Genomic DNA, 27,748 nt, shown 5'->3' on the forward strand with positions numbered 1-27,748 from the left:
TGTGTGTGTGATTCCAATTGCAGTCTCTCTTGGGAAATCGCAATCAAATAAACACATGCCTGCGATAGCACCTGCCCCTGCCTCTGAAGATAAGAAGGATGTAATAAGTGTGTCCACATTTTGAGCCCACACACTCGCACATAAACACACACACAAAGTAAACAGAGCACCAAAGGGTGAGATGAATACAGAGTGGAAGAGAGTCATTCAGAGCAGAGAGTGGGATGCAGATGAGACGCCTACGCCGGACTGAAAGAGAGGGTCAGTAAGAGAAGGAAAGACAGAGGATGAAATGGAACGCCAGAATGAAGGTGCTAGAAGGGAATACCAATCAATCCGACTATTCATATGTTGTGTAACCATAATTAATGAAATATCCCTGAGCTCAAAAGTGAAATTAGACAGTCTTTGTTCACTAGTGACGTCTTTCCCCTCACTATTTGGCTACTGTTGTGTTACTGTTTTTATTTTCTTTTTTGCGAAGATTTTTAAATGATGTTCTCGGTTGTTTTACTTCAGTGCCCAGTATGATTTGATTACTCATTCATATCACTTTCCTGCAATATTGTTCAAACTCCCAGCCATCTAATGAAGTTTAGCATTTTTCTAAATAAAGTGCTCATTTGTTTAAAGACTATAATATCAGGCAGCAAATGTTATTTTGGTGAGTCTATTGAAAGTCTATTAAAACCTCAGGGAACACTCTGTGTCTGGTTAAAAAATACTGCTGTTGAGATGAAGTGTCATTTGTGCGAGTGAGAGGCAGGACAGAGTTATTTTGTTCTGTCATCGTCCACAGTTGACCTTTCTTATATCGGACAACAGATATTGACTACTTGGTGGTGTGTGCTGGTTGCCATGTGCAGCTTTCTTGGGTGATGTGAGCTGGTTGCATTGCATGTGTTAGAAACGATTTATGTTGTAAGCTTACGTTAACATTCACTGTTTGTGTTGGGTATAAAAATGCAAGTGTCAAGCTACACTCTTAATGCCAAGTGGTGACTTAGGTTGACACGTTTCTTAGTCATGCACATGTCCATGTACATGCACATGTCCATGGCACGGTGTTGTTGTTGTTTTTTGCACAGTTGGCTGTGAAATGAAAATTATACAACACATTTATAAGATGTTTTAGTTTAAGATGTTTAGGCCATCATATTTTCTAACCATTGCAAGGTTAGAAAATATGATGGCATAATCATAATCAACTGTTGTGGATATTAATGAGATGTTATTATTGTGAAATGTAAAACAGATGATGCTTTTGTTGGTGTTGTAGGTGCATAATGGCTGAAAACTGAGTCATTTTAGCCCACTGGCTTTTTAACTGACACCTCCGTAAAGCTCTTTGTGATTGGTATGAAAAAGCACTACATAAATACATTTTACTTAGTTATTTATATTGCAAAGTAGCTGCCAGGCAGCCCAAAGACATCATAATATATTGTTTTGTGGATAAAAATTAGATGTTACTGTCATGGAATGAAAATGATGCTTTTATAAGGCCTTGTGAACGCTAAAAGCACGTCATTATAGCCTGTTGCTAGATGGTTGCTAGGTAACATGATGACATTATAATATCTGATACAGATAAAAACCTTCAGGGGCCTAAGACCTACCTATGTGCCATGTTTGGTTGCTCAACTCCAGATTGTGTAGGGGGAGAAAGCAACAAAGACAGAGAATTTGTCTGTAAAGTGTCACCTAAAGCTTCTCAATGTTACTTTCAAATGTACTGCTATAAAAACGAAAAGCTGAAAACAAATGTGTCCGTCTTAAGAAAGTTTTTTGAGTTTACCTCCAATCAAGCTGGCACACTTTATCTGTGCATGCTGAAGTGTTAAACTGCTTCACTGTATCACCCAAAACAAGGAACATACAAACTTTGTGCCTTTGTTTGGTCTCCAAAAATGTTTCTCCGTCAGTTCAGCTTTGATTATCATTTTAAGCCTGCGTGACATATATATTGCATTAGAAATGTTAACCCAAAATTTGGGGTAAGCCTGGTAAAATCTGTTCTGTTAAGTTTACATTAAAATCTAAAAGAAAGCTAACTTATAGTTGTTGCTAATAAGATGATATGTTTACACTCATTTAGGCTCGTTTGTAGCCTGAAACAAATTCCATCACTGCTATTTAATAGCTCTCACTCACTGCCAGTAAAAAGTTGCCACAGTGATTTGGCCACTCGTGCTAGCAAACAATGGCTCGCTTAACAACTAACACATCAGAGACCTTGATGTGTGTCTTTGTTACAATATAATTATTTGCACTGTAAGTGGTCTTAATGTTTAGTTCTGCGAAGTAATAGAGACAGAGCACAATTACGTCTCACCCACACTGGAGAGAAACTCATCTCTAGAATGTTTTTTCTATTGCACGAAGCAGAAGAAGCTGTTACAGTTTTTATAAGCCCTGGTTTTTGTAGTGCATAATGGTGAGGCCAAAGAAAGAAAAGGAAAGCAAAGTAGGAAAGGAAATGAGGAAAGGTGATAGGTAAAAAACCATTAAGTACTGTCCATTAACTCCTGTCGTGCTGTCAAACATGCCATGTTGTGTAACAACTTAATTACCTTCCCTGATATGTGGCAGCCGTTCTTTGTATAATTAATCTCTTATGCAAATAGAATTTATTACATTTTAGCTCCAGGAGAAAAAAAAAAAAAAAACAAACATGTTACCAGTTTGGGTGCTATAAAGACTTTATACTTTTTCAAACTCAAAATTGAACCAGCTGAGTGTAATGAGTGTGACTGTGTGCGTGTGTTAACCACTGTCATCGTTATGTTTGGTTGCAGGCTTGATCCGGCTGCGCTCCAGCCCACCACCTCGCCTCCAGGGTGTTGAATATGTCCTCAATGTTACAGCCACGGATGACAATGCCTCAGGCGGACCTCAGGCCTTGTCATCCACGGCTCAGGTCATAGTTGGAGTGGACGACGTGAATAATAACAAGCCTGTCTTTGAGAAGGTAAGATGATCCCTCACCCACAGTCGCCTCATTAAATGTTGTTTAGTCTTTCTCTTTCTACTGGTTTGATAACAGCAGTGGGAGGGGCTCTCCCAAATCATACCACTAACCTAGGACAATGGCAGGAGAAACAGTAGTCACTATGCAAGGTTTTCTTTTACTTTCTTCTAAATATATCTCTGTCTCACTCTTTTCTTGTTGCACCTGCCTATCCCCTGTAGCTCTCCTCCACTCCTGTTTCCCTGTCTTTGTCTTTCTATCTCCTCTATTCATTAGCCTCTATCTCTCCTCTCTGGAGGAGCGATTAGTGAGCTTGACCCTCATATCTGCTCTCTCATCTCTCTCCTACATCATCATGGTCTTTTAATTAAAGCTTCAAGGGACGTGGGAGAAATCCCGACCGAGCCACTCTCGAAGTGCTACATCTCCTCCTGCTTTTTTTTACTTCACTAGCCATGTTTCAGTTTTAAATGGGATGACTTTTCAAGGCCCTTGAGGTATCGCGAGCCAAGATTAGGAGTGGGGCCATGCTGAATAAACCTGGCTCACTCTGTCATGGGTGGAGGTGGGGGTGGAGGCATTTTTCGTTCCACTTCAAGAAGAAACAGAGGGACAGGCAACAAAATGAGAGCCAAGAGAGAAGACAGAAAAGAAGAGAGGGATTCCTGGTCGGCATTTTTTTTTCATGTGCACTGTATGCTCAATTGTCTCTCTCAGGAATCTTCTCCTGGCATCATACCGTAGTCTATGATTCATTCTTTTTTCCCTGCTGGCAGAAAGCTGTGAGCAATGGACAGACAATCCCCAGACACCCCCCCAAACGACTCTTCTAAGTCAAAAAGAATTGAAATGATGAAAGCACACAAACCTGGAGTTAAAAGAAAAGAAAATGTAGCAAATAAAAATTTATGATCACAGAAAAAAAACATTTTAGTGTCTAAAAATAGAGAAAAATAAAAGGAAATTCTGGGAAAAACCCTGCTGTACATTAGCCTTTCAGTTAGTGAAGACATCCGAGGTTCGCTGGTGGTTCCTGTGTCACTAGAAGCCAGCAGCAGGACACTGAAGCAGAAAGGCCCTTTTATCTTGTTTTGATGCCCAATCTTACGACATGCCGTAGCCTCTGTGGAACTCAGGGCTGGATCAGTGGACCAAGACAGAGGCAGCAAGAGGCTCGCAGAGAGGTAGTGAAACAGAGAAGCAAGATCTCACAGAGTGGAGGCTCCAGCATTTCCCAGGAGCAGAAAGTTACATAAGCTGATTAGATTTATTTTTAAAGCTTTAGTACTTCTCTGATCTGCACTCATATACAGTGTTTTATAGAAGCAGAACATATTGAGTAAAACTGAATAAAACACAGGACAGTGCCTGTCTCAAAGGGCACGCTTTTAAAAACAACAATAAAAAGGGAACTCTGGAGCAGCGTGGTCAAAAACAACCAGCCAACAAGCCAACTTTGAAAGTGCTGATTAAGCAACTTTTTCCTCCGTAAGCACATACCAAATCCCATCCCACTGTCATCTATTCACCCGCCCACCCGTTCTACGCTTCTGCTGGGTCACGCAGCAGCACACTAAGTCTTCCACTTTTTCCTGCTATATCCCAAGTTCCCACTGCCCACACCTCCACTGTCTCCTTTTATTGTAAGGGAGCAGAAGCTCAAAGGAAGAAGTCTGCCACATCCATAGCAGCCGTCATGTCAGTACTGCAGTTTTATTTCCTTCAGTGTCATTACAGAATTTAGTATGTGCTTTTATATTCATCCAGTCCTCGATGGCCAATGCCTTGCCTTCTTGGTCAGTACGTATTTAGTAGCTTAAATATGGACTCCATAATGAAACAGAGAGAACAAAAAGTGTGAGTGGTTCAGAGAGGCAGTTCATTAGCTTCAGAGCTCAGGACACACAAGGTTTAAAACAGTTTTATTCTTATGATCATTACAGTTACTTATGTAATTGCTTATAACAAACAAGTGACTTTTTTATTTGTGATATTCTGAAGTATACATGTTACATGTATTTACAGAGCTGAAACCTCACGTAAATGCAACAGAAACTATGTTTCTAAACAACAAGCTGAGGTCAACAAAATCCTGTTACGAAGGTTTCACAGTACGGTCTTAAATGATGGTCATTCACAAGTACTGGCTCACGACTAACCTAATTCTGATTTCTCAAATACAAATCTTAGCTAAAAATGTAGGGTGTCCCGGGCATAGCGGAAGGCTTCGCTGCTGCTTGCGTTTGATGAATAAACTGACTCACCTCTACAGGCTGTTGGGTTTGTTTTTGTAGCCAAATCTTCCTTTTCAGTGATTTTTTTTAAACTATTTGTATCTCGTTTCCTCTTAAGCAAACAAAGCCTGCTTGTCACTCACAATAAATTGTGGTAGTTTGAAAAAGCTAAAGAAAAAAAGTTGCACATTTCAGTGCATTTTTTGACATCTCTTTTTTGTGTTTAGGCTTATTTTTGTGTTTTTCCATACGAAGTCTCTCATCTGACCTCCTGAGGATTCGTTTCTTGTCGGCTAACAACTTTTTAACTAATGACACTTTGACCCTTATGATAAATTAGATGCTTGTAGCCAGACCTTCTTATCTTCCTCAAAGTCCAAAAACAACCTATGGAAGCAAACAAATTTGGAAGAACAATGAAAAAAAGCTGGATGATGGAAAAATGGGTGGCAGTGGAGATGAGCTAGAAAGAATGAGAGTAGGCATGGAGTAAAGGTAACAGGAGACAACTTTAACAAAGCCCTCCTGTAATTAATTAGGTGTCAAAGGAACACATCAGCCAGCAGCACTGAGGTATTTCTCTCTTTCCTCTGTCTCTGTAGTACATCAACATCAATGCTCCAGTGAAACAGGTAAAAAAAAAAAAAGAATTTTTGATGGATAAAGAATAAGCGAGAAAGTTAAAAGACCACAGAAAAAGATACAATAAAGATAAATTGAGCAAAGCAGAAATGGTGCTTAAATTGGGATACTAAAGCTCCTTATGTGTCTGACAAGTTCTGTGATTAACAAAATCTTTGAGCTAGCCAACAGGGAGCAGCTACCTTACAACACGCAAAGAACTGACAGCACTGAATAAATCTCTATGATGACTCCAAGAATGCATGCGGTGTTAAACAGGGAGTAGTGTTAATGTTTTAGAGTTGAATTTTAAAGTATTCACTTCCTGGGTACATACAGTATATCACCCTTCCCTCGGGAAACTCCAGATCCTCCAACACTTAAAACCGAGGACAGCAAATGATTCATAATTTAAGTGTATTCTCTATTTTTCTTTCATATTTAGCAGATCCTGCACATTTAATAGCAAAAAGACATGTCTCTAAAAGCATTTTGAGAGGAAAAAAGAACACAGTGCCATAAATGTTATGCACAAACTCTTCTGCTGTTCCTCTTGGCAGTTTTATCTGCAGGGAATTATTGCTGTAATAGCTCCGACATGGGTGTCATAACTGTTTCTGTTTAGTTGCCTGCTATTTTATTTTCAGATCTCTGTTTGTCACGACATATGGTTGAATAGTCCAAAAAATTACCTCCTACCTCTTTTTCCTAATCACATTACCTTGATCTCAGTGCAAAACATCAAGGTGACAGGGAATCTATAAGTTGTACCTTGGGAAAAGAGAACTGTGCTGTGCAGAGAATCCAACAGCAATTATAATAGAATCTTTAGAAATATAATGTTGGAGCTTGTCTACATTGAAAGTAAATGTTCGGAATATTTTTATGTCCATCTTTGATCCAGTTCAGTTCATCTCTCTTTCAAAAGATACTCCAAACACACAGGCACACAGATGATGTGCAATCAAAAAGTTCTGTTACTGTAACAAAAGAAAGCCTTATTAAAATTCCCTCTTTGTTCTTAAAGGTCTAAAGTCTTTTGAAACCATACACCACCCTCGGATTTTCTGCTACGTTTGCATCGATCCTGAAGTCCTATTTGGACTTACACATGTGTCTTTTCAGTTTCTGTTCATTGATCTCAAGCTTGCACGGAAACATTAACTTTGGTATCAAACTGACCTGTCTTTCATATTATGACTCATACATTTGTTGTCAGAAGTTTACATCCATTCATCGTGGGCATCAATGTCATGGTAATGTGTGGCTAATTTTAATCTCTTTGAACTCTTCTTTTTCCAAGGTGGAATGATTTTATAGCATACATCTTTAACGAGTTGCACAAGTTTTGGGGATTTGGGAATTTATTGGGGATTTTCAACAATGGGAAAGTCCATGGAACTCAGTGAAGATTAGGAACTGTAGATTTATACAAGTCGGGAAGGTTTCTTTGAGTCATTTCTAAACAACTGCGGATTCCAAGATCATAATCTCAAACAACTGTTCAACAGTACAAATTTTTGGGATGTGTCTACTTTGCCAATATATGGACGAAAACCATAACTGTCAGCCTCAGATGAAAGGAAAATGGTTAGGATGGTCAGGAACAACCCAGAAGCCACTAAGGCTCAAGCCTGCCATGGTAACTGCTGGAAGGTTTCACCAAGTTTTCAGCGACCCACATGGACAACCAAATGCCTGTACATATTCTACCAAGAAGAGGGGTCAAGTATCCAGGCAGAATTATCTCAATAGCTTGCTTGTAGCTACAAAAAGTGTGTGGTTGAGGCCTGTCTTGCTAAAGGCCATTTAACCAAAGATTAGTGTTTGTGTATGTACATATTTGAGCCTTTATGTATACTTTTGTCCCATTTTATACGTAAGTACATCCGATTTTTGTTGTCTTAAAGTAATTTAAGATGCATGCTGAACAATTATTTCACCCCGGAAAAAGAAAAGTTCAAAGAAATCTCCATAAGTCCCAAATAGCCGTGACTTTCCTGCCCAGTGTATGTAAACCTTTATTGTAACTTAGTCTAAAGAGCTTAGAAAGAAAGCGACTTAGACTGCCATGACCTGGATAGCTGAGAACCTACACAAACATCTTATGATTTCTTGTTCCCTGAAAGTCTTTAGTGCATGAGTCCCATGTCCAAGCCCAAAGAATTCCCTTTCAGATTAGCAGCATGATGGCATTTCTTCCCCAGAACCCACTGGGTGTTTTTTTTTTGTTTTGTTTTTTCACCCACCATGAATGTGTCGTCAAGGGTCAGACTGTCAGGCCTACAGAGCATTTAAAACACATTTGTTGTTGTTGTTTTTTAATTCACATTGTAGGGTCAGTGTTTTGATAGACCGTAGGATATCTAGGGCACTCCTGGCGTTGGTCACTACGAGGCTTCCAGGGCGTGATCCACACATGTTGGGAGTGCTGGGTTCTCCGTATATGGACGTTTTTTGTGTTTTCTGTTTCCTTGAACGCTGCTGAAGGCTCTTAGCAGTAAACATGCACACTGTACACCAAAAAAAAATCACCTTTTTCAAAATACAAAAGCAACAACCAACACATTGCTAAACTGCTTTTGAGAGCGTTTGCCTAATGGCATCTGAGATTTGTTCCACCACCCCGGTATCAACCACTTCCGCTTTAAACAGGTTAAGCAAAAGCTGATATTTTTTAAAGAAAAAGAAAACTTGCTGGGCACAGGCTTCCCACTTTCTTTCCTGTGGTTATTTTCAACATTACACTTTTTGTCCCCCAGTAAAAGACTACTGTAGTAATTTTAAATCTGTCCTTTCAACATTTAACTTCCCACACACCTTTGCTGACTGTTTGGATGGAATGGCGTATTGATCTAAGTTTCTTCACACTTTCACTCCTGTGGTCTTCTCTTCCTCCCACCTGTCCTCCCTGCCTCACTCATTCTCAGTGTCAGCAGTACCGTGAGAGCACATCCGTCCTGGAGAACCAGCCAGCGGGGACGTTTGTTCTGCAGGTTCATGCTGTGGATGCTGACGAAGGCTCCAATGGCAGGGTCACATATGGCTTCATGCACAAAGACTCTACTGTGCCTGCATTTAGTATACACCCAGAAACCGGTACGGAAACATACAAGCACTCGTGTGCACACACATACACATACAGAACAACACATAGGCTTTTATCCCACGTGGATAATATTTTACAACATGTTCCTTTCAGTCTGTCAGTCTGTGGTCGATATTGTGCAGGGAATAAATGGGAAAAGTGCTGGACATGAGCCACTTTGGGTTTTTGATTATTAAGCTTATTTCAGGCACGTTTCAGCTTGATTCATTATATATAAAAAATAGTATCTGCAGATTGGACTGAATTGTTATGCAGCTTTACCTGTAGTTGAGCTAAAAGTTATCATGCATTATATTATGGAGCTTTTTATTCAGTAGCAACAGTAGAGCATGAGATATTGTAAATTACATTGCTAAAAATTATTTCTAAAATAAATAATAAAGACAATTCTCTTTGGACCTGACGATAACTACTCTTGAAAAAGTCTCATTTTCTTTCATAATGTGCCTCTCATCTTCCCTACTGTGTTTAAAGTTTAGCTTCGAGGCAGGCAGAGGCAATCATTTTAGCGTTAAATTACAAGTACTCTGGGGGACACGAGACCAAGCAGTGTTTGCTATGATTCAGCTATCTGATCGACCTTGTTATCTCTGTCTTTCTAGGAGTAATTGTGACGGCCAGGAAATTTGACCGCGAACGGCAAAGGGAGTACGCGGTGACAGTGACTGCCACTGACCAGGCGGCTGACCCGCTGATTGGCATTTGTCAGCTGAACATTCTCATTCTGGACCAGAATGACAACAGTCCCAAGTTTGAGAACCTCAGATACGAGTGTCAGTAGATATTAGCTCGACCTGCTGCATCGCAGAATAAAAGCACATGCATATAGATTAAAAACAAGATTTTTTTAAAAAAACAAAACATTCTCCCTATTTTGACAAGAAAAACTGACGCTAATGAGCTAACAGTGTTGGTGTTAGTATTCCTATGATGGCAGAATTTTTAGTATTACAGAATTGGAGCTCTTTACTAATTGCTCATGTATTCAGTTTTTCATGTCACTGGGGAATTTCTTTTGTCTTTGTTTTCTGCTTTCTGTTGTTGGTTGTTTAAGCTTCATATTTGTTGTCAAATTGCTGAATTCCTTTCTTAATTAGTTTTGTTTACTAAAGTTTGTCTACAGTTTTTATTGTTTTTTTGTTTTTTTTATTGTTTCAAGTTCGAGTTTCTCTCTTGCCTCTGTGCTGAAGGATGCAATATCAAAGACTACAAATTAAGGTCTCTTGAGCCACTGAATTGCAAAGCACTCTTATTCTTATTCTTCTCCTACAGACTTCCTCCGTGAGGATACTATGATTGGAACTAGTTTCTTACGGGTGGCGGCTCACGACGATGACTTTGGGACCAATGCAGCCATCACATACTCCATGTCTAATGAGCAGCCAGAGTACCTAAGGGTCAACCCACTGACAGGCTGGGTGTACGTTAACCAACCCATCTCGCAGGTACACTTTAGCTATGTTCTGGATACCATTTGCTCTTTTTTAAAAGGCTTAACTCGTACAGTTTTCCGTTCCTATGGAAGTCCATAATGAGATTCCAGATGCATAACAAACACATGAATAACCTATGCAGCTACTTATCTTGCAGGATTCCTTGGAGCTTCAAGCTCAAGCTATTCTAAATGATAGAAAAACTCTGAAATTGTGAGACTTCCTTTAATAATTCTACTGGAGAACTATAAAAAAGGCAGCAGGGAACTTCAGATTTTAACTAAACTAAGCTACTTCTCCCAGTATCCAAGTACATTTGCATTCCAGCCCTTTATTTGTTGACCGTGAGGGGGCAGAAGTCCTGTGGCCAGCAGCAGACCGCAGCCCGCGAATGTGATAATGTCTTCACTAAGGCCTTTTTCTTTGCCTGCAGGAGAATTTCTGTTATTTCTCTCACTTCACTGCTTCTGCCTGCTTCACTGCCAACAAGAAAAACAATCTTGGTGGGAACATGAACAAGCAATAGAGGAAATTGCCACGTAGCCTGTGCAAAACAAGTCTGCACCTCAGATGAGTGCTGTAGTGATAAAAGCCCCAAAATCAGCGGCGCACCATCTTCCAGTGCCAAGACGAATGAATGTTTGTAACCTCTGCACCTTGCATCTTATACTGACCTCTGGAACCAAGCCAGTATTTTTGGTTTCACTGGATTGTTCGCCAGAACATGGCCCTGTTTGAAAATATAAACTTCTTTTCCTACTAATGAGTACAAATGAACAGATCCAGGCAATGCCTACATGCTTACTTCTTCATCATTTGCCAGCATGACAGCCTCAGTGTCTTAATTGCTGAGAGCAAAGATCGAAATAAAAAGTGCTTTTTTTGTAACTGCAATAAATATTGCTATTGGAAAAGCTTTTATTTCACTCAGAATTATGAAATTACAACTTGCCCATAACATCCACAACTTGGTTCATAAACCACGAGGCTCTGGACAAAACTTCCCCAAATAATGACAGCTCATTCACACTGGGGTTACAGAGTATTGTTACGTTTTTTCTCTTTACTTGCCAGAACAGATCATTTCCTCTGATTGCAGTGGATAAAGCTAATTGCTCTTGTAAGGGTTGCAAAACTCCATTCCCCTCCGTTGCTCGACAATGAGCCATGCCCTTCAATCAATACACTTATCTTTAAGTATGTTTACCCGAATGCAGCTTACCGTCGATTTCATCCTGCACTGAAGTGTGGAAAATGGATTGGTTGCTGAAATCAGTTTGATCTAGTTTCACATTGTTCTTCCGTCTGTAAGGAAGCCACGATTACGCACCCCTCGGTCCCACTGAATACAACATCTTGTGACTTTCTCTCCCCCTTCTCGTCTTTTTGCCTGTGTGGACTTCTTTCCGCAGAGGACCTACATTACCAGAGACATTGTGGCTACAGATGGAGGAAACAGGAGCAGTTCAGTGGAGCTGGCTGTTACCATCACCAATGTGAAGAACCAGCCTCCACAGTGGGAAAAAGACAACTACAACGTAGTCATACCAGAAAACACCGTCCGGGACACACCCATCGTGGTATGTTGCTCCGGGGTTGCACAGAAACATATGGGTTTGAATTCAGATCAGTGCAAATTTATTTATACATTAGCAATTCTCACCAGTTGCTTTGGGGCTCTCTATATGTAAGGTAAAGATGAAGAGGTGAAGAGAAGCTAATATTGGAGAAACATGATCTCTCTTTCTAGTCTCTGGTACAGCACAACAGATAAATCGGCCTAAAGCTTGAAGAAGTGTGCTCTGCTCTTCAACCAGTGTGGATAAAGCTGAATAGGGAATGCAGTCTTTGCCCCTCCCTCATTACCACTATAAAATGCCCCTGATTTCTTGAGATATGAATGTGTGTAGCTGTGTCATGCATTTCCTACAAAAGACAACTTGAATGAAAAAAAATGTTAAAGAGATGGTTGTCTTTATTTGTGGTGAACGAATGCACCAGAATAAACAGTTGCAGCAGTAAACTTGAGAGAGATTTAATGACTGAAGCTATAACCAGACATACAATATGCAAAATAAATTAGTTGATACTGTGTAATCTAATCACTAAAAAGTAATGGACTGGCTTTTATATAGTTTTATAGTTTTCTACTCTTACTGAATAATAAAAGCACTTTCTACTACTCGCTTTATCACACATGTATTCCTACTGAGCTTTATTCTGTTCCTCTAAACACACACAGACACACACACGCTCATTCTGATGGATGCCCAAGGAGACTTGCACATGCAGAACGGAGGAGTCAGGCTTCCTCCAGAGCACACAAATAGATTAGATATCAGTACTTACACAGTATGTTTTTATATATATGAATTGTGTTGTGTTTATGTCAAGTACATGTGAAGTGGGATATGTACATGTATGTAAAAGATGCACTTGACATGCCATGAATCCATATTTATACGTTAATAATTTTATTTTTCTTTGTTTGAAGGAGTACTTACTTTGATTTTAAAATTCAACGTTTTGTTTTTTGTCTTTTTTTGTTTTAAACTCATCTAGTGTCTAATTGGCAGTCGGGCTTTTCCTGCTCGTTTTTCGGGGGCAATTATCACATGTATAATGCTAGTGTTTTCAGATTCTTTCTGTACACAAAGCCCTGCTACACTGTAATCCATTTTTCATGGTAACAATTTTTTCAAAAAGTTTTAGTGGGGATTTTCTCAGCGGGCTTTTTGCTTTGGTCTTCAATAATAAAGGAGTTATGTGGAAATACTGCTTTTATGCACAAGTATAAACTGGAGAAACTGGAGAAAAAAAGGCCCAGTTTTAGTAAAAATAAAGATTAAAGATTGTACAGACTATGAAACAACATAAAAAAAAACCCCCATTGTTTGGCATCGTGGCATCAAGCTTAAAAACATATTATGCAAAGTTTGTGGATTATTGCTGACCAAAGATGTTTGTTGCATGTTAATCCTGATGTTATCCCTTCCTAAACGTGTCTGAAGAGAAGAGCAGAGGCCCGTTTTGTGTCGGTCTTCCCTCACAATCTTTTTACAGCTTTGATGTGTTTTTAAGGCATTCAGTCGGTCTTAATGGCGAGCAACAACAAAAGAGTGTAACTGTGTAGGAAGTGTGTGGGATGCCAGTGCAGCTACAGGTTTAGGAACCGCAGCTACAGAAAAATGCAGACATTCAAAAGACCCTTAAATCTGTTGATTCATTGCTTGTGTGGTTCAGATGTATCCTGTCAACAGCACTTTGTTATTTATGGACATGGCTTTTCATGCCATTAACAGTATTTTCTAAGAGTCTCTTGGAAGCAGTTTAATCCATTAAAGTTTATGATGAATATTCAAACTCAAAGGGTTGAAATAAAAAGACATGGGAGAATACTTTATACGGCACTGTGTGTGTTTAATTGTGTTTGTTCGAGATGCTGATAAAGGGAAGCACACAGAGCGCGGTCCCTGCGGTATGGAGTATAAATTGAGATGGCAGATCAGTGTTGATTTGACCGTTGAGCAAAGATAAAATGACTCTCGGTGGGTTGTTAAATCTCTGCCATGGACATTTTGAGTTTTTATGTCCTAAATCGGGGCATATAGTAGTCAGACATGTTTGCTAGTTCCGCATGCCTCGCAGGGTGTCTCATTATTGTAGCTGCCATGCTCTGCAGGTTGAATGGATACAGCTAGGTCACCCATAGGCAAGCCGCATCGTGCCCGAAATGGCATTTTTGATTTTAATTGGGGTGTATGTGGCATCAGCTTTGAATAGTTTCTCCTTAATTAGTTTATGGAGAAAGCAGAATGAAGAGCAGAGTGTTTCCCTTTCATCCCACAACATTTCAGCGGGTTGTTGTCTAGTATAACAGTTTGAGACTTTCTATTATTTTAGTGTTCATTATTGTGGGCTGTAAAAGGCTTTTTTCCCACTTGGGCAGATCGTTTTCCCCCTATTTGTAATGCACCCTTCAATTGGAGCTCAGCAGTAGCTCTTTACACTTCCCTTCCTGTCCTGAGGGTCACTGCTGGAATTTAGCATTTTTCCAGCTCTCAGAGTTCATAATTGGAAACATGTAAAAAATTTGCCAAATGCAAATTGCTGTTGGTTTTCTGGATTTCTGTGCTGTTGGTCATCTCTCAAGTAGAATCGTTATGGGTGACTTCCAAATATGAGAAAATGAGAACGACACGTGGAGGCAAATAAACCCAAACCTTGTTGTGGGTATTAAATGCGAATTCAGTCGTTTATTTGGTAAGACAACTTCCAGGGAGTCAGAGTAACTCATTTATACTGACACTTTATCTAATGGGAACAAGGAGAAAAAAGAAGTTCATTAAATCATTTATTGTGCAGTTTATTGAGTTTTCTGAGGAACCACTAGTGGACTTTGACCATTTCAAAGACTTCTTCCCAGACATGGATGAAGGCTACACTAAACTTCCTTCTGTGGAGATTTTAATATTTATGTGACAGCCCCTCTGTGGTGGTGTCATGCAGACAAAAAAGTGAGGTATCCCATTGTTTTGATATTTTGCCTTTATTGTTTCCCTCTTTTCTTATCTTTGTTCCAAAAAGACCATCAAAGCCACTTCACCTCTTGGAGATCCCAGAGTAACTTATAATTTGGAGGATGGCATGGTCCCAGAGACCAACATGCCAGTGCGCTTTTACTTGACCCCCAACCGAGAGGATGGTTCGGCATCTATCCTGGTGGCAGAGCCCCTGGACTATGAGACCACCAAGAACTTCATGCTGAGGGTTCGAGCTCAGAATGTTGCTGCTGTACCACTGGCTGCCTTCACGACAGTCTATGTCAATGTCACTGGTAAGCCCTCTTTTATTCACGCTTTCTTTTTGTAATTTAGAATCTCCAAATGTAACATGTTTCATTTGATATCTCATGGAAATTGTCACAACAGTCGCCCTGTGGAATAATTTAGCCTTCCATGTGTCACATTTTATTTATTAAAACTTACTGTTTTATCAATAGATGCCTTTAATAAATGCCCGTTAAGTGAACAGTAAACATAAGCAAAACAATGTTGTTAAAACATGGTATGATTAAAGGTACAAGGACAATGTCACACAGATGCATTAAATCAGAAGCAGGTAAGAATTTAGCGAGAGGAAGTTCAGCAAAGGAATGAATTTCTATTCTGTGACAAAACAAAAAAATGCCAGTCGAGTCGTTTTTTTTGGTCAGGCTGCGTAAAATAAGCTCCAAACAGAATGAATTTCTCGAGTTTTCTTGAGTTTTCAAGATACAGAAAAATAAAATCAAGAAAATACTTGATAATAAGCGTCATTATGCATCTTTGGGAAATAAGTCCAAATAACTCCAAAAGTATCTTCTTTTCTAACTTACCATCAACACAATTGATAACATTACTAGTAATTTCATCAGTTATTAGTTACACAGTCATTTGTTTGCAATAAAATAACTTAAGTTGAATTTAAGATCGCGCATGATGCCATTTAAATATCACACAGTTAGGTAATGGTATACTATACTCCTCACAGTACAGTGTTCAATGAGACAACTTGATAACTTGTAAATACAGATAGATTCTCAGCACAGTCTTTGTTTTTAAAATTATGTCAATGTAGATTTTGTCAGTCAGCATTGCACTTCCAAAAATCCAAATTTGAGCGGTGCAGGGCAGCGACCTCGTTAACGTCAACATTTCATTGTCAATTGTTATCTGACAGTAAAAAAAAGAAAAATAGAATCGAATAGAATAATACTTTAATTGTCCCACAAGGGGAGATTTGGTTGTAACAGCAGCCAGAAATAATATGTATAAATAATAAATATGTCCATAGGAACAAATGTGTTATGAAAAAATGCAGCAGAGGGAGGTGAGAGAGTAGCAAACACACATAAACAGCTTGCAGAAAGCCAGCGGTGGCACATAAAGCAATATGAGCAGCACACACCTAGTACTGCACTTAAAAATGAGTTCATGACTACTTTGCCCACACTCTGTGGCTATAGAGTCAGCACAGAACAACATGAAGGTGATGGTTTGGTCATTTGTTGGTTAAATAAGAGTTTTTTATTGTTTTACTTGCTGTCAAAGTGACCTTTTTTATAATTTACCAGAGCCATAATGTTTCTGTTAAACCCAGCAGCCTCTTTTAACACTAAAAAAGTGAAGAATGCGGTGTCGCTGCATGACTCTGATGTTTAGTTAATGTGTTACAATACCAGTCGCACAAACTAAACTGAGGCGGAAACAGGTTGTGTATTTGATAGTGAACAGTTAGTTGCAGCTCTACATGCATGCTGCTGATAAAACATGTTTTCTTTTGAGCATTCTCATCTTCTGTGGTATGCTTTGACTCAGTACAGTAGAAAAGTTCAGTTCAGATTATTATTGTTGTCTTGTTATTCAGCATTGATCTGTTGTTGTACTGGTCCTTTCTAAATTGAGGCCACAGAAGAAAATAAAGACTGAATAGAGATGGCAGGGCAGCCGAAGTCTGCCAATTGAGCTCCAATTTTCCAGTAGAGTTGTTTAAAACTACACAAATCCAAATTATTTTGAAGAATTTGACAGCTTTTGGGAGTGAGCATAGATATATACATATATATGCTTAACCCCAGTGCCTCGCTGCCACTGCAGAAATCACCCTGTCACTCAAAGCTCACATTTTCCAATGAAAGGTCACTCTTCTCTATCATTTTTATTCTACCATTATTAGTTTGGTCTGTTGCAGTTAATAGTAATGCCCTGCTGACCAGACACGAGCTATGAATTCCCTTGTAACATGCATGCATGAACACACACACACACACATATGCACACACACACATACTCCATTTCGAACTGGTCTTAATCCAGTAAGAAATAATTAATTCTCAAAGACCCTCTCTTTCTTTTTCCCGACTTTTCGCTCACCCCTCCTTCCCCTTATCTGTCTTAATAAGAAAGCTCTTTGACTTCTCCAGAGGCAGTCAGTCTGAGGAAGTGAGGGAGGTCTAATGGATTTAAGGCCCCATTTTTAATTCATAGATTAAGACATTTGCTGAGAAGAAAGGAGAAAGAAAAAAGGTATATGAAGCAGCATTAGATCTAATGCGTGGCTCTGTTCAAGTCATTTCTGTAATGCTTTTGGTCTTAAATCAGCTGTGTTAAAATCTGGCTTCCGCTGTTGAGGAAAACGTAAGCTCTCGTCCTCCTCACTGGTTCTTGGTACTGCCTGCGTTTCAACTTTTGGCTTATAACTTTCTGTCTTTCTTTTTGTTATGGTTCAAGGTAAGTGATGTGAAAAAAAGCCCAGTTTTTTTGTCCAGTATTGAGCGCTCTAATGCATGCTTTGAGCCTCATTTTGTCCCAAACTGGGGAAAAATAGTTGCGATATCGAAAACTGTGCAAAGACATAATTGGTTGCTGTTACAGTAAATATAAAGACTAGCATGATTTTGCCACTTTATGTCCCACTGTGCTGATACTCATCCCTTATGATGATGAGAATTGGTTGAAAGCAGTTACTTTGCAAACCAGTTGTTTCATTTTTGTTTTTTAGAAGATTTTATGGCATCATAATCATGCGAGATTTGCCAGTCTTTAAGCTGTGAGCTTACAGTGAGCTTACAGAGAAACCACAGATGGTTTGGGTAAATTGGCATACTTGACTCGTAATTTGCTTACTTTCAAAGCCCCTCAGACTGCAGCTTGTTTTTCCTTTTCAGTGCTTTCTGTGTTTTGTGTTTCATTGATCCAGTAGGTTGAAGTTAGTCTTCATCTAGTCACCTGTCAGATATTACTTGCCCTTTTCCATTTTCCAGATGGTCCTTTGTAAGAAAACACTTGGCACCAAAGGGCAGTCAAACCAAATCCTCATCTGACTGGTTTTTGGGTTTTTTCAGTTTTCATGACTTTATATTATGTTTGCATTATAAAGTGGAAAAGAGCCACTTTGGTGAGATGCTTCAGGTAACAAACCAAACAGCACTGCACAGGGGTTTCTAATACTCTGATAGAAGTTATCACGGATGCACGTATTTTAGATTTGTCACAATGATTCAAATGTGTTTTATTTTATTTATTTCTTTTTACAGATGTTTAAAAACAAAGTGACCTTTTTCTCTTCACTTTTGTCTACAGCAACAGTGCTTTGCAGCAGCCTGTTAATAGCAATGCGAATTGTGGAAAAAAATCAAGCTAATTACAGAGCAAAATAAAATGAAGTTCTAATTGCAAACAGATTGTTTGAAAGTTTGTTGCATGTGGCTCCATGTGACCTGACACTGACACGAAGCCTGCTTTATTGTGCTGGAGCTAAAGTGGTTCTAACACAAATTCCATTTACAAGTGATCAAAATTTATAGAGTATTTCTGAACATCTGGGGTTTTTTGTTTTATTAAAAAAAGAAGCATATAAGTGTAGGTTTAAAAGATCTTAATTGTACAAATAAATGTAAAGCAACCAGGAGAGGAAGAATATGCTCTGTGCATTTGGTGCTGCCCAGAAACACTGCTGCCAAACTGCAGTCAAACGCTAACATGTGGAAAGTAGGAAACGAAAAGTAGTAAAAGAAGCCATCTATGTCCACTGTGAGCGACCATCTTTGAACAGAGGCGGGGTTTACGACACCAACTCTCTGCCATCTATAATCCAGTTTTGAGTTCCCTCCCCAGACGCCTTAACGCCCACTCACACCCTGGGCCATCTGACCTCAGGAATTCGCATGATAAGGTGGGGCCAGGTTTCACAATGAGCTCACCCGAAACCCTGGCTGATTGGGACCCACACCCAGTTTCACACCTTGGCTCAGGCGGGATAAGGAGGGTCATCAGGAGGTCCTTTTGTCCTTCTGTGGGGGGAAACTCCCACTAGGTTTAAATCTGGGACTCTCCACCATTTGACCTTAGAACTGAAGAAGCTTCTCGGATGAGAGGTGAAACGTATTTAAGCAACTTAAAGAAGTCCAGACGCTTTTCTTTGCAAGCTCCTTTGACTACGATGACCTGGATGACTGAGAACCTTCACAGACATGAAACGAAAAGTATTTTTGCCAGTGAATCACCAGTTGAATAAATATAATTAGAATAAAATTACTGTTGTTTCTTTAGTTGTTTTTGAAGGAGAAAAAGGAGCTTAAGTTATTGTAAGCAGGTGAGGATGTCAGAGGTCTGTTGTGCTCATTTCCAGCTCTACATTTCCTTTTTTTAGACTCAAGTAGCTTTGCATGACTTGCTGTACATAATAAACATAGTTTATCTTACACTGAGCGCTGCTGTAGCAGTTCATCTTGTTTGAACCAAGATTTTTTTTGTTTTGTTTTAAACTTCTGTGACTTTTATGCTGTATATAGATATTGTTATACCCAGGGCTGCACATAAGTGGTCCGCAAGTGCGCGTTCGCTGTCAAAATAAAAGACGAGCACCAGATAAGACGTTGCAACGCGCATTTGCGTACATAAGATTTTCTGGAGGAGGACAGACATTTGCTCAGAACTCTTAAAGATGTCGAAGAAGCAAGCTCCGTAAGCAATTACTTTGGTGTTCCTCCACCGCAAAAGAAGAGCATATTCCCGGAAATTCAGAGAATATGCGCTTCTTTTGCGGTTTGAACTCCTTCTGACGTTTCTTTGGCGGTGGGGGAACACCAAAGTAATTGCTTACGGAGCTTGCTTCTTCGACATCTTTAAGAGTTCTGAGCAAATGTCCGTCCTCCTCCAGAAAATCTTACGTACGCAAATGCGCGTTGCAACTTCTTATCTGGTGCGCGTCTTTTATTTTGACAGCGAACGCGCACCTGTGGAACACTTATGTGCAGCCCTGGTTACACCTTCTTTCTTCCTCTGAAGCAGCAGTGATAATCAGTGTGAAAAGTAAGACTAGCTTGTCCCCTTCAGAAAGCCCATCGCTTATCTGTGACATTTCTGTTAAATCCAGTAGATCTCAAATGGAGAAGCATTTTTATTTAACTCTGAGCACTATCTGTATTTCTTCCCTCTCCAGATGTAAATGACAACGTCCCTTTTTTTACTTCATCCATCTATGAGGCCTCGGTTACTGAAGGAGCAGAGTCGGGAGCTTTGGTTTTCCAGGTTTCAGCTAATGACCTGGATTTGGGCCCCAATGGCAAGGTGAGAACAAATCCACACGTTTACACACAAATCATTGTAAAGAGTAATGATGCATCCTTGGTTGAAATGAATGTTTTTGAATTTCTGCTCTGTATTATTTTCATTCTGCTTTTCATTATTCAAGAGGTCTTCTTCCTTGCTGTGCAAATTTGCACTAATTAACTCAGTTTTAGCATCTGGCCTTCTGTATAATTGTGTCTGCCCCCACCTCCCAGATCTCTTACTCCCTGCTGGAGGATCGCAGTGGGGACCATCAGTATTTCCGTATCGACCCAGAGCTGGGGTTCATCTACACTCAGGCCGTATTTGACCGTGAGACCAAAAGCTCGTACCTGTTGGAGGTTCAGTCTGTAGATGGATGGGAGTCAGCGCGGCCCGGCAAGCATGGGCAGCCCAACTCTGGTAAATAAGACCAACACTACACAGAACATCTTGTAACTGGATCTATAACTAAGTTGTGATTCCTGTTGTGTTTTTGCTAAGTTTCTTCAGTACTGAGCCTGACTCTTAATAACAACAATTATATAAAGCTGCCAGGTAGGACCTAGGTTTAATTCCTTCAGCTGTCCACTAGTCTAGTTATGATATGCACAACGGAGAAAATCATTTGAATGTAATATTTTGCAGGTTTTAGTTAAATTGTTAGTATGTGTGACAATTTCATTTTGGAGAAAGGAAATGTGCATTTTTTTTATTGGATAAAATGGATATTAACAAAGTTTATCTTTGAGGACATAATTTGCAGTTGAAAAGAGGTGATCAATCGCAATCTATGGTATTGCAATACTCAACATATTGCAAAATGTTAAGAATCACAATAATATTGTACTGAAGTGACAATATCACATCATTCGGGGTCTGTTTAGTCCCACCTGTACTGTTAGCATTGACTGTAATACTGCTAAGAAATGTTTGTTGCACTGAATGAAGAGCAGGTGAAACAACATTACACCAGGAAAAGTGTTTAGTCAGAACCTATTTATGCTAATGACTTTTATATAACCTGCGTGAGCTCAGATTGTAGAAATGCAAACCTATCGATGTAATGGATATGAGTCGTAATCTACTTTGCGTTTGTGTAGCGATGGTGGCTCCTCATATAGTGACTGCAAAATAGAGCGAGCACAGAGGAGGAGACGGCTGCAGATAGCTGCTCCGTACTCTTAAGTCTGAAGCTCCAAATCTTCATTGAAGGCAGCAGTAATCTCTGTTTTCCTTTCTGTCGCTTTCCCACATCTGCTCATCTCTCTCTTCGAAAGGACCAAAGGCCATCTTTCTCTTTCCATCTTTCTCTCTTGCACCCCGTCTCCCTCCATCTCTCTATTTCTCTCTCATTTGCTGCCAGATGAAATGCATACATGCGCTGGCTGAATATAGACGTGAAGAAACGAACAGATGTTGAGACAGATGTGTGGATGGAGAGAGGTGTTGAAAAACAGCAAAAACACACCAGGATGTATTTTTAATAAATATGATCATAGATTATTAACAGATCCTCTCTCTCGGTCTGACTCACTGACATTTGTGGCAACGTAAACAGAAGTTAAATATTAAGAAGAGGAGAGGCGGCAGGAAAGCTGCCAGAGTTATTTATTTGTTTCTGTCATATTAATAATAAATGAGGTGGCATGAAGGAGGATGGATGACAGGCAAATTAACAGATACTTATCACTGATGCAAACACCCACAAGTGAATGTAACAGAGATGTAAAGTGGGAGGAGCTCTGGTTCCACATGATTTTCTTGTGGGGAAAAAAACATGCGACTGACAGTGGAAGCACTTCTCGCCATCAAAATTCTGGAGGCGCCATGAGTGTTAGTCTACTTACTTTTTCTCTAAAAAAGTAATCCTGTTACTTTACTGATTACTTATTTTCAAAAGCAATTAGTTACTTAGTTACTTTTTAAAATCATTATACACAACCTGAATACGTAATAAAGCAACAGACCTTTCAGCCCAATTCTATTTTTTCATCATATAAAATTGAATCAAATGGAAAGCCTCTTTTTAGAAATTGTTTTATGAGTTTTAATCTTTTATTTTTTTCACATTGCATTAAGCAAAAATTGCATCATATGCAACAGTCTTTGACTTGAAGAAATTCTATAACTTTTAATCCTATTTTCTGCATATTTCAGCATATAAAATAAAATAATGTTTCGTGTTTACACTCTTTCAAATAGATGCAAGTAAAACACAGCAAAAAATAAATAAAATCAAAGACTCAGCGGCACTAAGTCCTGTTGCTCTTAAATTTATTTTCACTTGTTTAGCAGGAGTGGGGCAGGTGGAGCTTTGCCCAGTCCAGCAGCGGTCTGTCAGTGGGGGGGATCCGGGGGTTTCTCTGTGAATTTCACATTCCCGTGGCAGCGTGCTTGGTACTTGCTCGGATTTGAAGTTTAAATTTTCACTGTAGAAAGAAGTTTTCTTCCCATACAGGCTGTACAGCGGATGCTAATGTTTTGGTCACTTTTTATGGTCTAAAACTTAAAGTAATGTAAGTACATCCACGCTTTGGATTACAGTAACGCTTTACTTGTAACTGCCAGCAAGGCAGATTTTTATTTGGATAGACATTTGCAAAATGAAAGATACATTTCTCAGTAGCAAAGATGGTTTAAACCAGGGGTGTCCCACTCCAGGCCTTGAGGGCCGGTGTCCTGCAGGTTTTAGATGTGTCCTTAATCCAACACAAAATTATAAATGGCTAAATTACCTTCTCAACATGTCTTGAAGTTCTCCAGAGGCCTGAAACTAATCATTTGCTTCAGGTGTGTTGACCCAGGGTGATATCTAAAACCTGCAGGACACCGGCCCTTGAGGCCTGGAGTTGGACACACCTGGTTTAAATGAAAAGTGTCACATTAGTGATCATATTGGACATTATTTAACGGATAAAGGTTCATTCTCACAGAAAATATAGACTTGAGAAAAGTATTTGGTCCCAAATAAATAAATAAATAGTGTAGGCTCTTGTACAATCATATTTTGGGAAGGAAAAAGGTCTTATAGTCAGGATCTAGAAAAGTGTGGAAGTGCCTTTAGCTAACTTGATCTCTGACCTCAGTAAACATTTTACTGATGATTTTATTGTCTTTATTATGAGTTTTAAGTGCAACTGAAGACAGCATGATGTTCATTTCATAATTTTAGATCTCAATTAGATTAAAAGCAGGCTATGTTTTAGGGAACAGGTAGCTTTGAGTTTCAGGCCCATACATTGCTTATCCTGTCCTTTGGCAGTTCAGTCCCTGGCTGTTCCAGTCTGCATGCCAAAGTATTCCTGGGTAAGACACTGAACTCCAGTTTGCTGTCTGATGCAGCCATCAGAGTGTGCGTATTGGATAGAAAGCACTTAGGTAGAGCATAGGTAAAAAAAAAAAAAAAAAGAACTTAAATGAATGGGTGAAAGAGGCAAGTTGTATAAAGTTCTTTGAGTGCTCAAGTAGAATATGCATTTTTATACATTCAGTAGTCAAAAAAGTCAATTTATGACTGCTGAAAAGACAAGAGCATTAACAAGCCTTAATGTGGACTCAGTGTAACTCATCTCAACTGGAATTACAAGGAATTACAGTGCTTCCTCTGGTCCTCAGAGAAATTCAGCCATAGTCACAAGTACAATCTATGGCTTACAGCAAAAAGCAGCTTTGAATGATTAGATTGGTGGATGTTCGGAATAAGCTTTATATAAGATAGAAAAAGGAGCTTATATTGCTTCCCCCTCTAAATTGTGGCTTTGGTGTAGTAGTACATCATCCATCCATCCATCCGTCTTCTTCCACTTGTTCCATTCAGGGTCTCTGCTGGTCTGGAGTCTGTCCAGCTGTCATTGGCTAACAAATGGGATGCTATGTTATGTTATGTTTTGTAAAAGAGTTTTATCACTTTTATACCAGTGAAGACTTTTAGCATTTCAGGTAAGCAAGGTCAGCATATCGGGTAGCAACATCATCCCAGCACACACAAATTGCTTTGCAACACCAAGAGATGTTGCAAACTAGAGACAACAGACAGTCAATTAGTCAGAAAGGATAATTCTGATTAACACTGTTTTCAGAGGCACAAAGCTGCTACTCGCAACTCGTGTTGGGGTGGATTTGGGTTCATAGTTTTAACACATGCATGGCACGAAAGTGTGAAAACATGGATGAGTGGGCATCATTAACAGATGAGAGGGAGGATAAGGGGATGACTGCTACATCTGCTTTTCCACTTCCTGTATTCATGTTTCGCCTCTTCTTACCTTTTTCTCTCCGACAGACTCCGACACTTGAAAAGCTCTGGCATCTGTGACTTGCTTTGTTATAGCTCCAAGGGCTGCATTAGCTTGCTATTTGTGCCGCGAACTGTATACCAACTCTTCCACCCTGGTTTAAATATTTTATCTCATCTTAAAGCTGTATTGCAAATTATGCTCGTTTTGATACAGATATCAAAGGAAATATGGTGTGTTGGGTTGCTCAACTGCTGAGCGTTACACTGATCCCCCCAGGGTACTTCATACTCTGCTTCAGCCTGTGGTTGCATGCTGTAAAGAAGCAGAACCAGCTGAATTTACCAGTAACACAGAGTGAAAATGTGGAGACAGATGGCAGATATAAAAGCACCGGAAAGACAACAATTATATATATATATATTGTGAATGCATGAAGAAAAGTCTACCTTTTTATCTGCATCACTGCAAATGATAGTTTCCTTTTAAAAAGGTGATGAAATAAGAACAGCCTCATCTTAATAATAGTGTCTCTGTCTTACTTTTTTTCCCAGACACAGCATATGTACGCATTTTTATTAGCGACGTCAACGATAACAAGCCAGAGTTTGCACAGGCCTCCTATGAGGTCGATGTGGATGAGGACGCTGATGTGGGCTTTGCCATTCTCACAGTCAGCGCCAACGACGGGGACGAAGGTGGGTGGCACGGATAAAGGATTCTGTATGTACTTGTGCATTTCGGAATTTTGGGATATGTAGGAGTGATGATGGCGATGGCACTGTATGTTCAATATTGAGCACATTTTCTCCAGCTCATTGCTGAAGTGTTTTGCTTTCCCTTCACCAAAGAAAAACTTTCACCCTTCACTGCTTTTGTCTAACCCCCTATTACTTTGAGGAAAGGTTTGCAGTGTAAAACATGTAATAAAAAAAAACTGCAATACGAGAGGTTGAAACAGAAAACTGAACTCTTTTAATAAAACCTTTCAATGGTTTCAAAAAAAAACATCTTTACTGTAGTCAAGGATTCTTATTCTTACTACAGCCTTTAAATTCCTGCTATTAATGTTGTCATTTTTTAAAAGTCATCAGTGGCAAATGGGTTTTATTCTAAAATAAACACTGTTTTCGTTTGAGAAGGTGGTCCTGAGTTGATGTACCAGGTACTTTTAATTCCAGACATCTTAAAGACTGGTTCATCCTTTCACTGAACTTCCCTAATTAAAAACACTAATTATGGAGCCATGTTAGGATATAAGAGCTTTCCAAAGTCCCAAAATGAAAAAAATTATCTTTGTGGGGGAACACGCCAAGAAACTCAGCTGTCATGGCCAGAGGCAAATGTCAGCTCATGACAGAAAAGACAAGACCATAATTGCACTCAGGAAGAACACACATCTCTAACAGCTAATATTTAATGCATGTTTCCTGAAGTGGTAGCGACAGCAAGGAACAAAATCTACAGATTGTAAATAAAATAAAATATTAAATGCTCACTATAAACAGCCAAAGCTATTTACAGTGGTGGGTGACTGAAACCGAGCTGAAAGAGAGTCTACGAGTCACGTTTGGACTTACTTGGGCAGAGAGAGGTGTGTGGGAAACAGTAGCTCTTTTTTGGCTATCAAAGCAGAGTGAATTAATGCCTTTGAGATAAAGAAACTGAACTAGAGTTTAAAAAATTAATAAAAAAGAGCTTGTATGTAATACCGGAAAGATTCCCTCTATATTTATTTAACACTGTTTCATTTGACTTTTGAACATGAAAAGTTGAAAACTGATACATGTTCATCATCATAAGGTCAAAGGGGACCTAATTATGTTCATTTCTAGCTCCATATTTTTATTCCTGGATTCTTGGACTAGAATAGGTTTACATATCACAACCCCTCAGTTCTGAAGTAAACTGTAGTCATGGTAAAAAGTAGTAGTACACCTGCTTTCACTTCAGGTTTCATATCGGGGGGGAAATAGAAATTATCTAGTCTTACTAGATCTAGTCCAGGTCTCTGGCTGCAACACAAACCCAAATCATCACCCCTGCATAAAGCCCTATTTTATAACTCAGTGTATTCAGTTTTGATATCTGTTTTCTGTAATAAAACTTTAAAACCAGATTTACAAATATGCCCCTGTTCATGTTACTTTTAAACAAAAAATAGTTGTTTTGAACTTTTTGAAAGGCAGAAAAATATCATCCGTCTGAGAAAAAGGAATAGAAACACAGATGCTAGAAGCTCTTTATAGCTTGTAGCAGCTATATAATAAATTTAACTTTCTTCCTTTTTAAGATCTATTGAATGACAAAGAAGATTCCAAAAATTAGAAAGGAAACCTTCAAAAGATAATGTAGCAAGAGGTGTTTATGAATATAGTATATAAACTTACCTGCGTCTGGTTTCATTTGGCCTGGAATTTGCACAGATTTATTTCTAGTGTTATTCAACAAAGAGCTTTACACTTACAAGCCACACCCACACATTGACTCACATTTCCTGCAGTTTTATTTGTGTTAGTCTGATCACTGCTCATTTGTCAGCAAGCTTCCAGCAATCTGCCACTGTTGACTCAAACAGGAAACACAACTGCTGCAACTGAACTTGCGTGCAGTGATTTTTTTTTTCACCGCAATCCAGATGTTGTAGCCAGTCTTCTGCCTTAACTGTCGTTTATAATTGCACCTGTAATTCAAATTGAATTCATAAAATGTTTCTGCCTACACTGACAGGCTCCACTTTTCACTTCTAGGCTTTTTTTAAAAACATTGTGCACATCTGGAACATATTACGTGCCAGTTAGGGATCGCCCAGGAATCGGAAGCAGTGCCTGTGTTAGAGACAAGAGAGGAAAATTAACTGTCAGGGCTGCATTAAAAAAGGGGGGCTGACTCTTTGGGCTTCCATCATGATGCAGACCACTTCAGTTTCACTCAGCGCAGAAATGGTGTTCGTGTATTTACCAGTGGTAGTGTTTTTGCCGATAAAACGTCCAGTGAATTAAACCTGTAAGCAAGTCGCTCACAATCCTTTTTAAAAACCAAAGCTATTCA

The 27,748-nt window shown here is 39.3% G+C and overlaps 1 protein-coding gene across 1 annotated transcript in view; it reads left to right on the top strand.

Annotated features, from left to right (window-relative positions):
- The window catches only part of LOC102206054 (neural-cadherin-like), a 366,907-nt gene that overhangs the window by 187,734 nt on the left and 151,425 nt on the right, over window positions 1-27,748 (top strand). Inside the window, exons 10-18 of the mRNA XM_005726436.2 lie at window positions 2,799-2,971; window positions 8,757-8,925; window positions 9,538-9,708; window positions 10,208-10,380; window positions 11,781-11,948; window positions 14,956-15,205; window positions 20,353-20,480; window positions 20,696-20,882; window positions 25,252-25,395. Of these exons, the coding sequence (XP_005726493.2) occupies window positions 2,799-2,971; window positions 8,757-8,925; window positions 9,538-9,708; window positions 10,208-10,380; window positions 11,781-11,948; window positions 14,956-15,205; window positions 20,353-20,480; window positions 20,696-20,882; window positions 25,252-25,395 (1,563 nt within the window). The remainder of the gene's footprint in view (window positions 1-2,798; window positions 2,972-8,756; window positions 8,926-9,537; window positions 9,709-10,207; window positions 10,381-11,780; window positions 11,949-14,955; window positions 15,206-20,352; window positions 20,481-20,695; window positions 20,883-25,251; window positions 25,396-27,748) is intronic.

The sequence above is a fragment of the Pundamilia nyererei genome, unplaced genomic scaffold (genome assembly GCF_000239375.1).
Source record: "Pundamilia nyererei isolate P.nyererei 1_Seehausen unplaced genomic scaffold, PunNye1.0 scaffold00019, whole genome shotgun sequence".
Classification (NCBI taxonomy): domain Eukaryota; kingdom Metazoa; phylum Chordata; class Actinopteri; order Cichliformes; family Cichlidae; genus Pundamilia; species Pundamilia nyererei.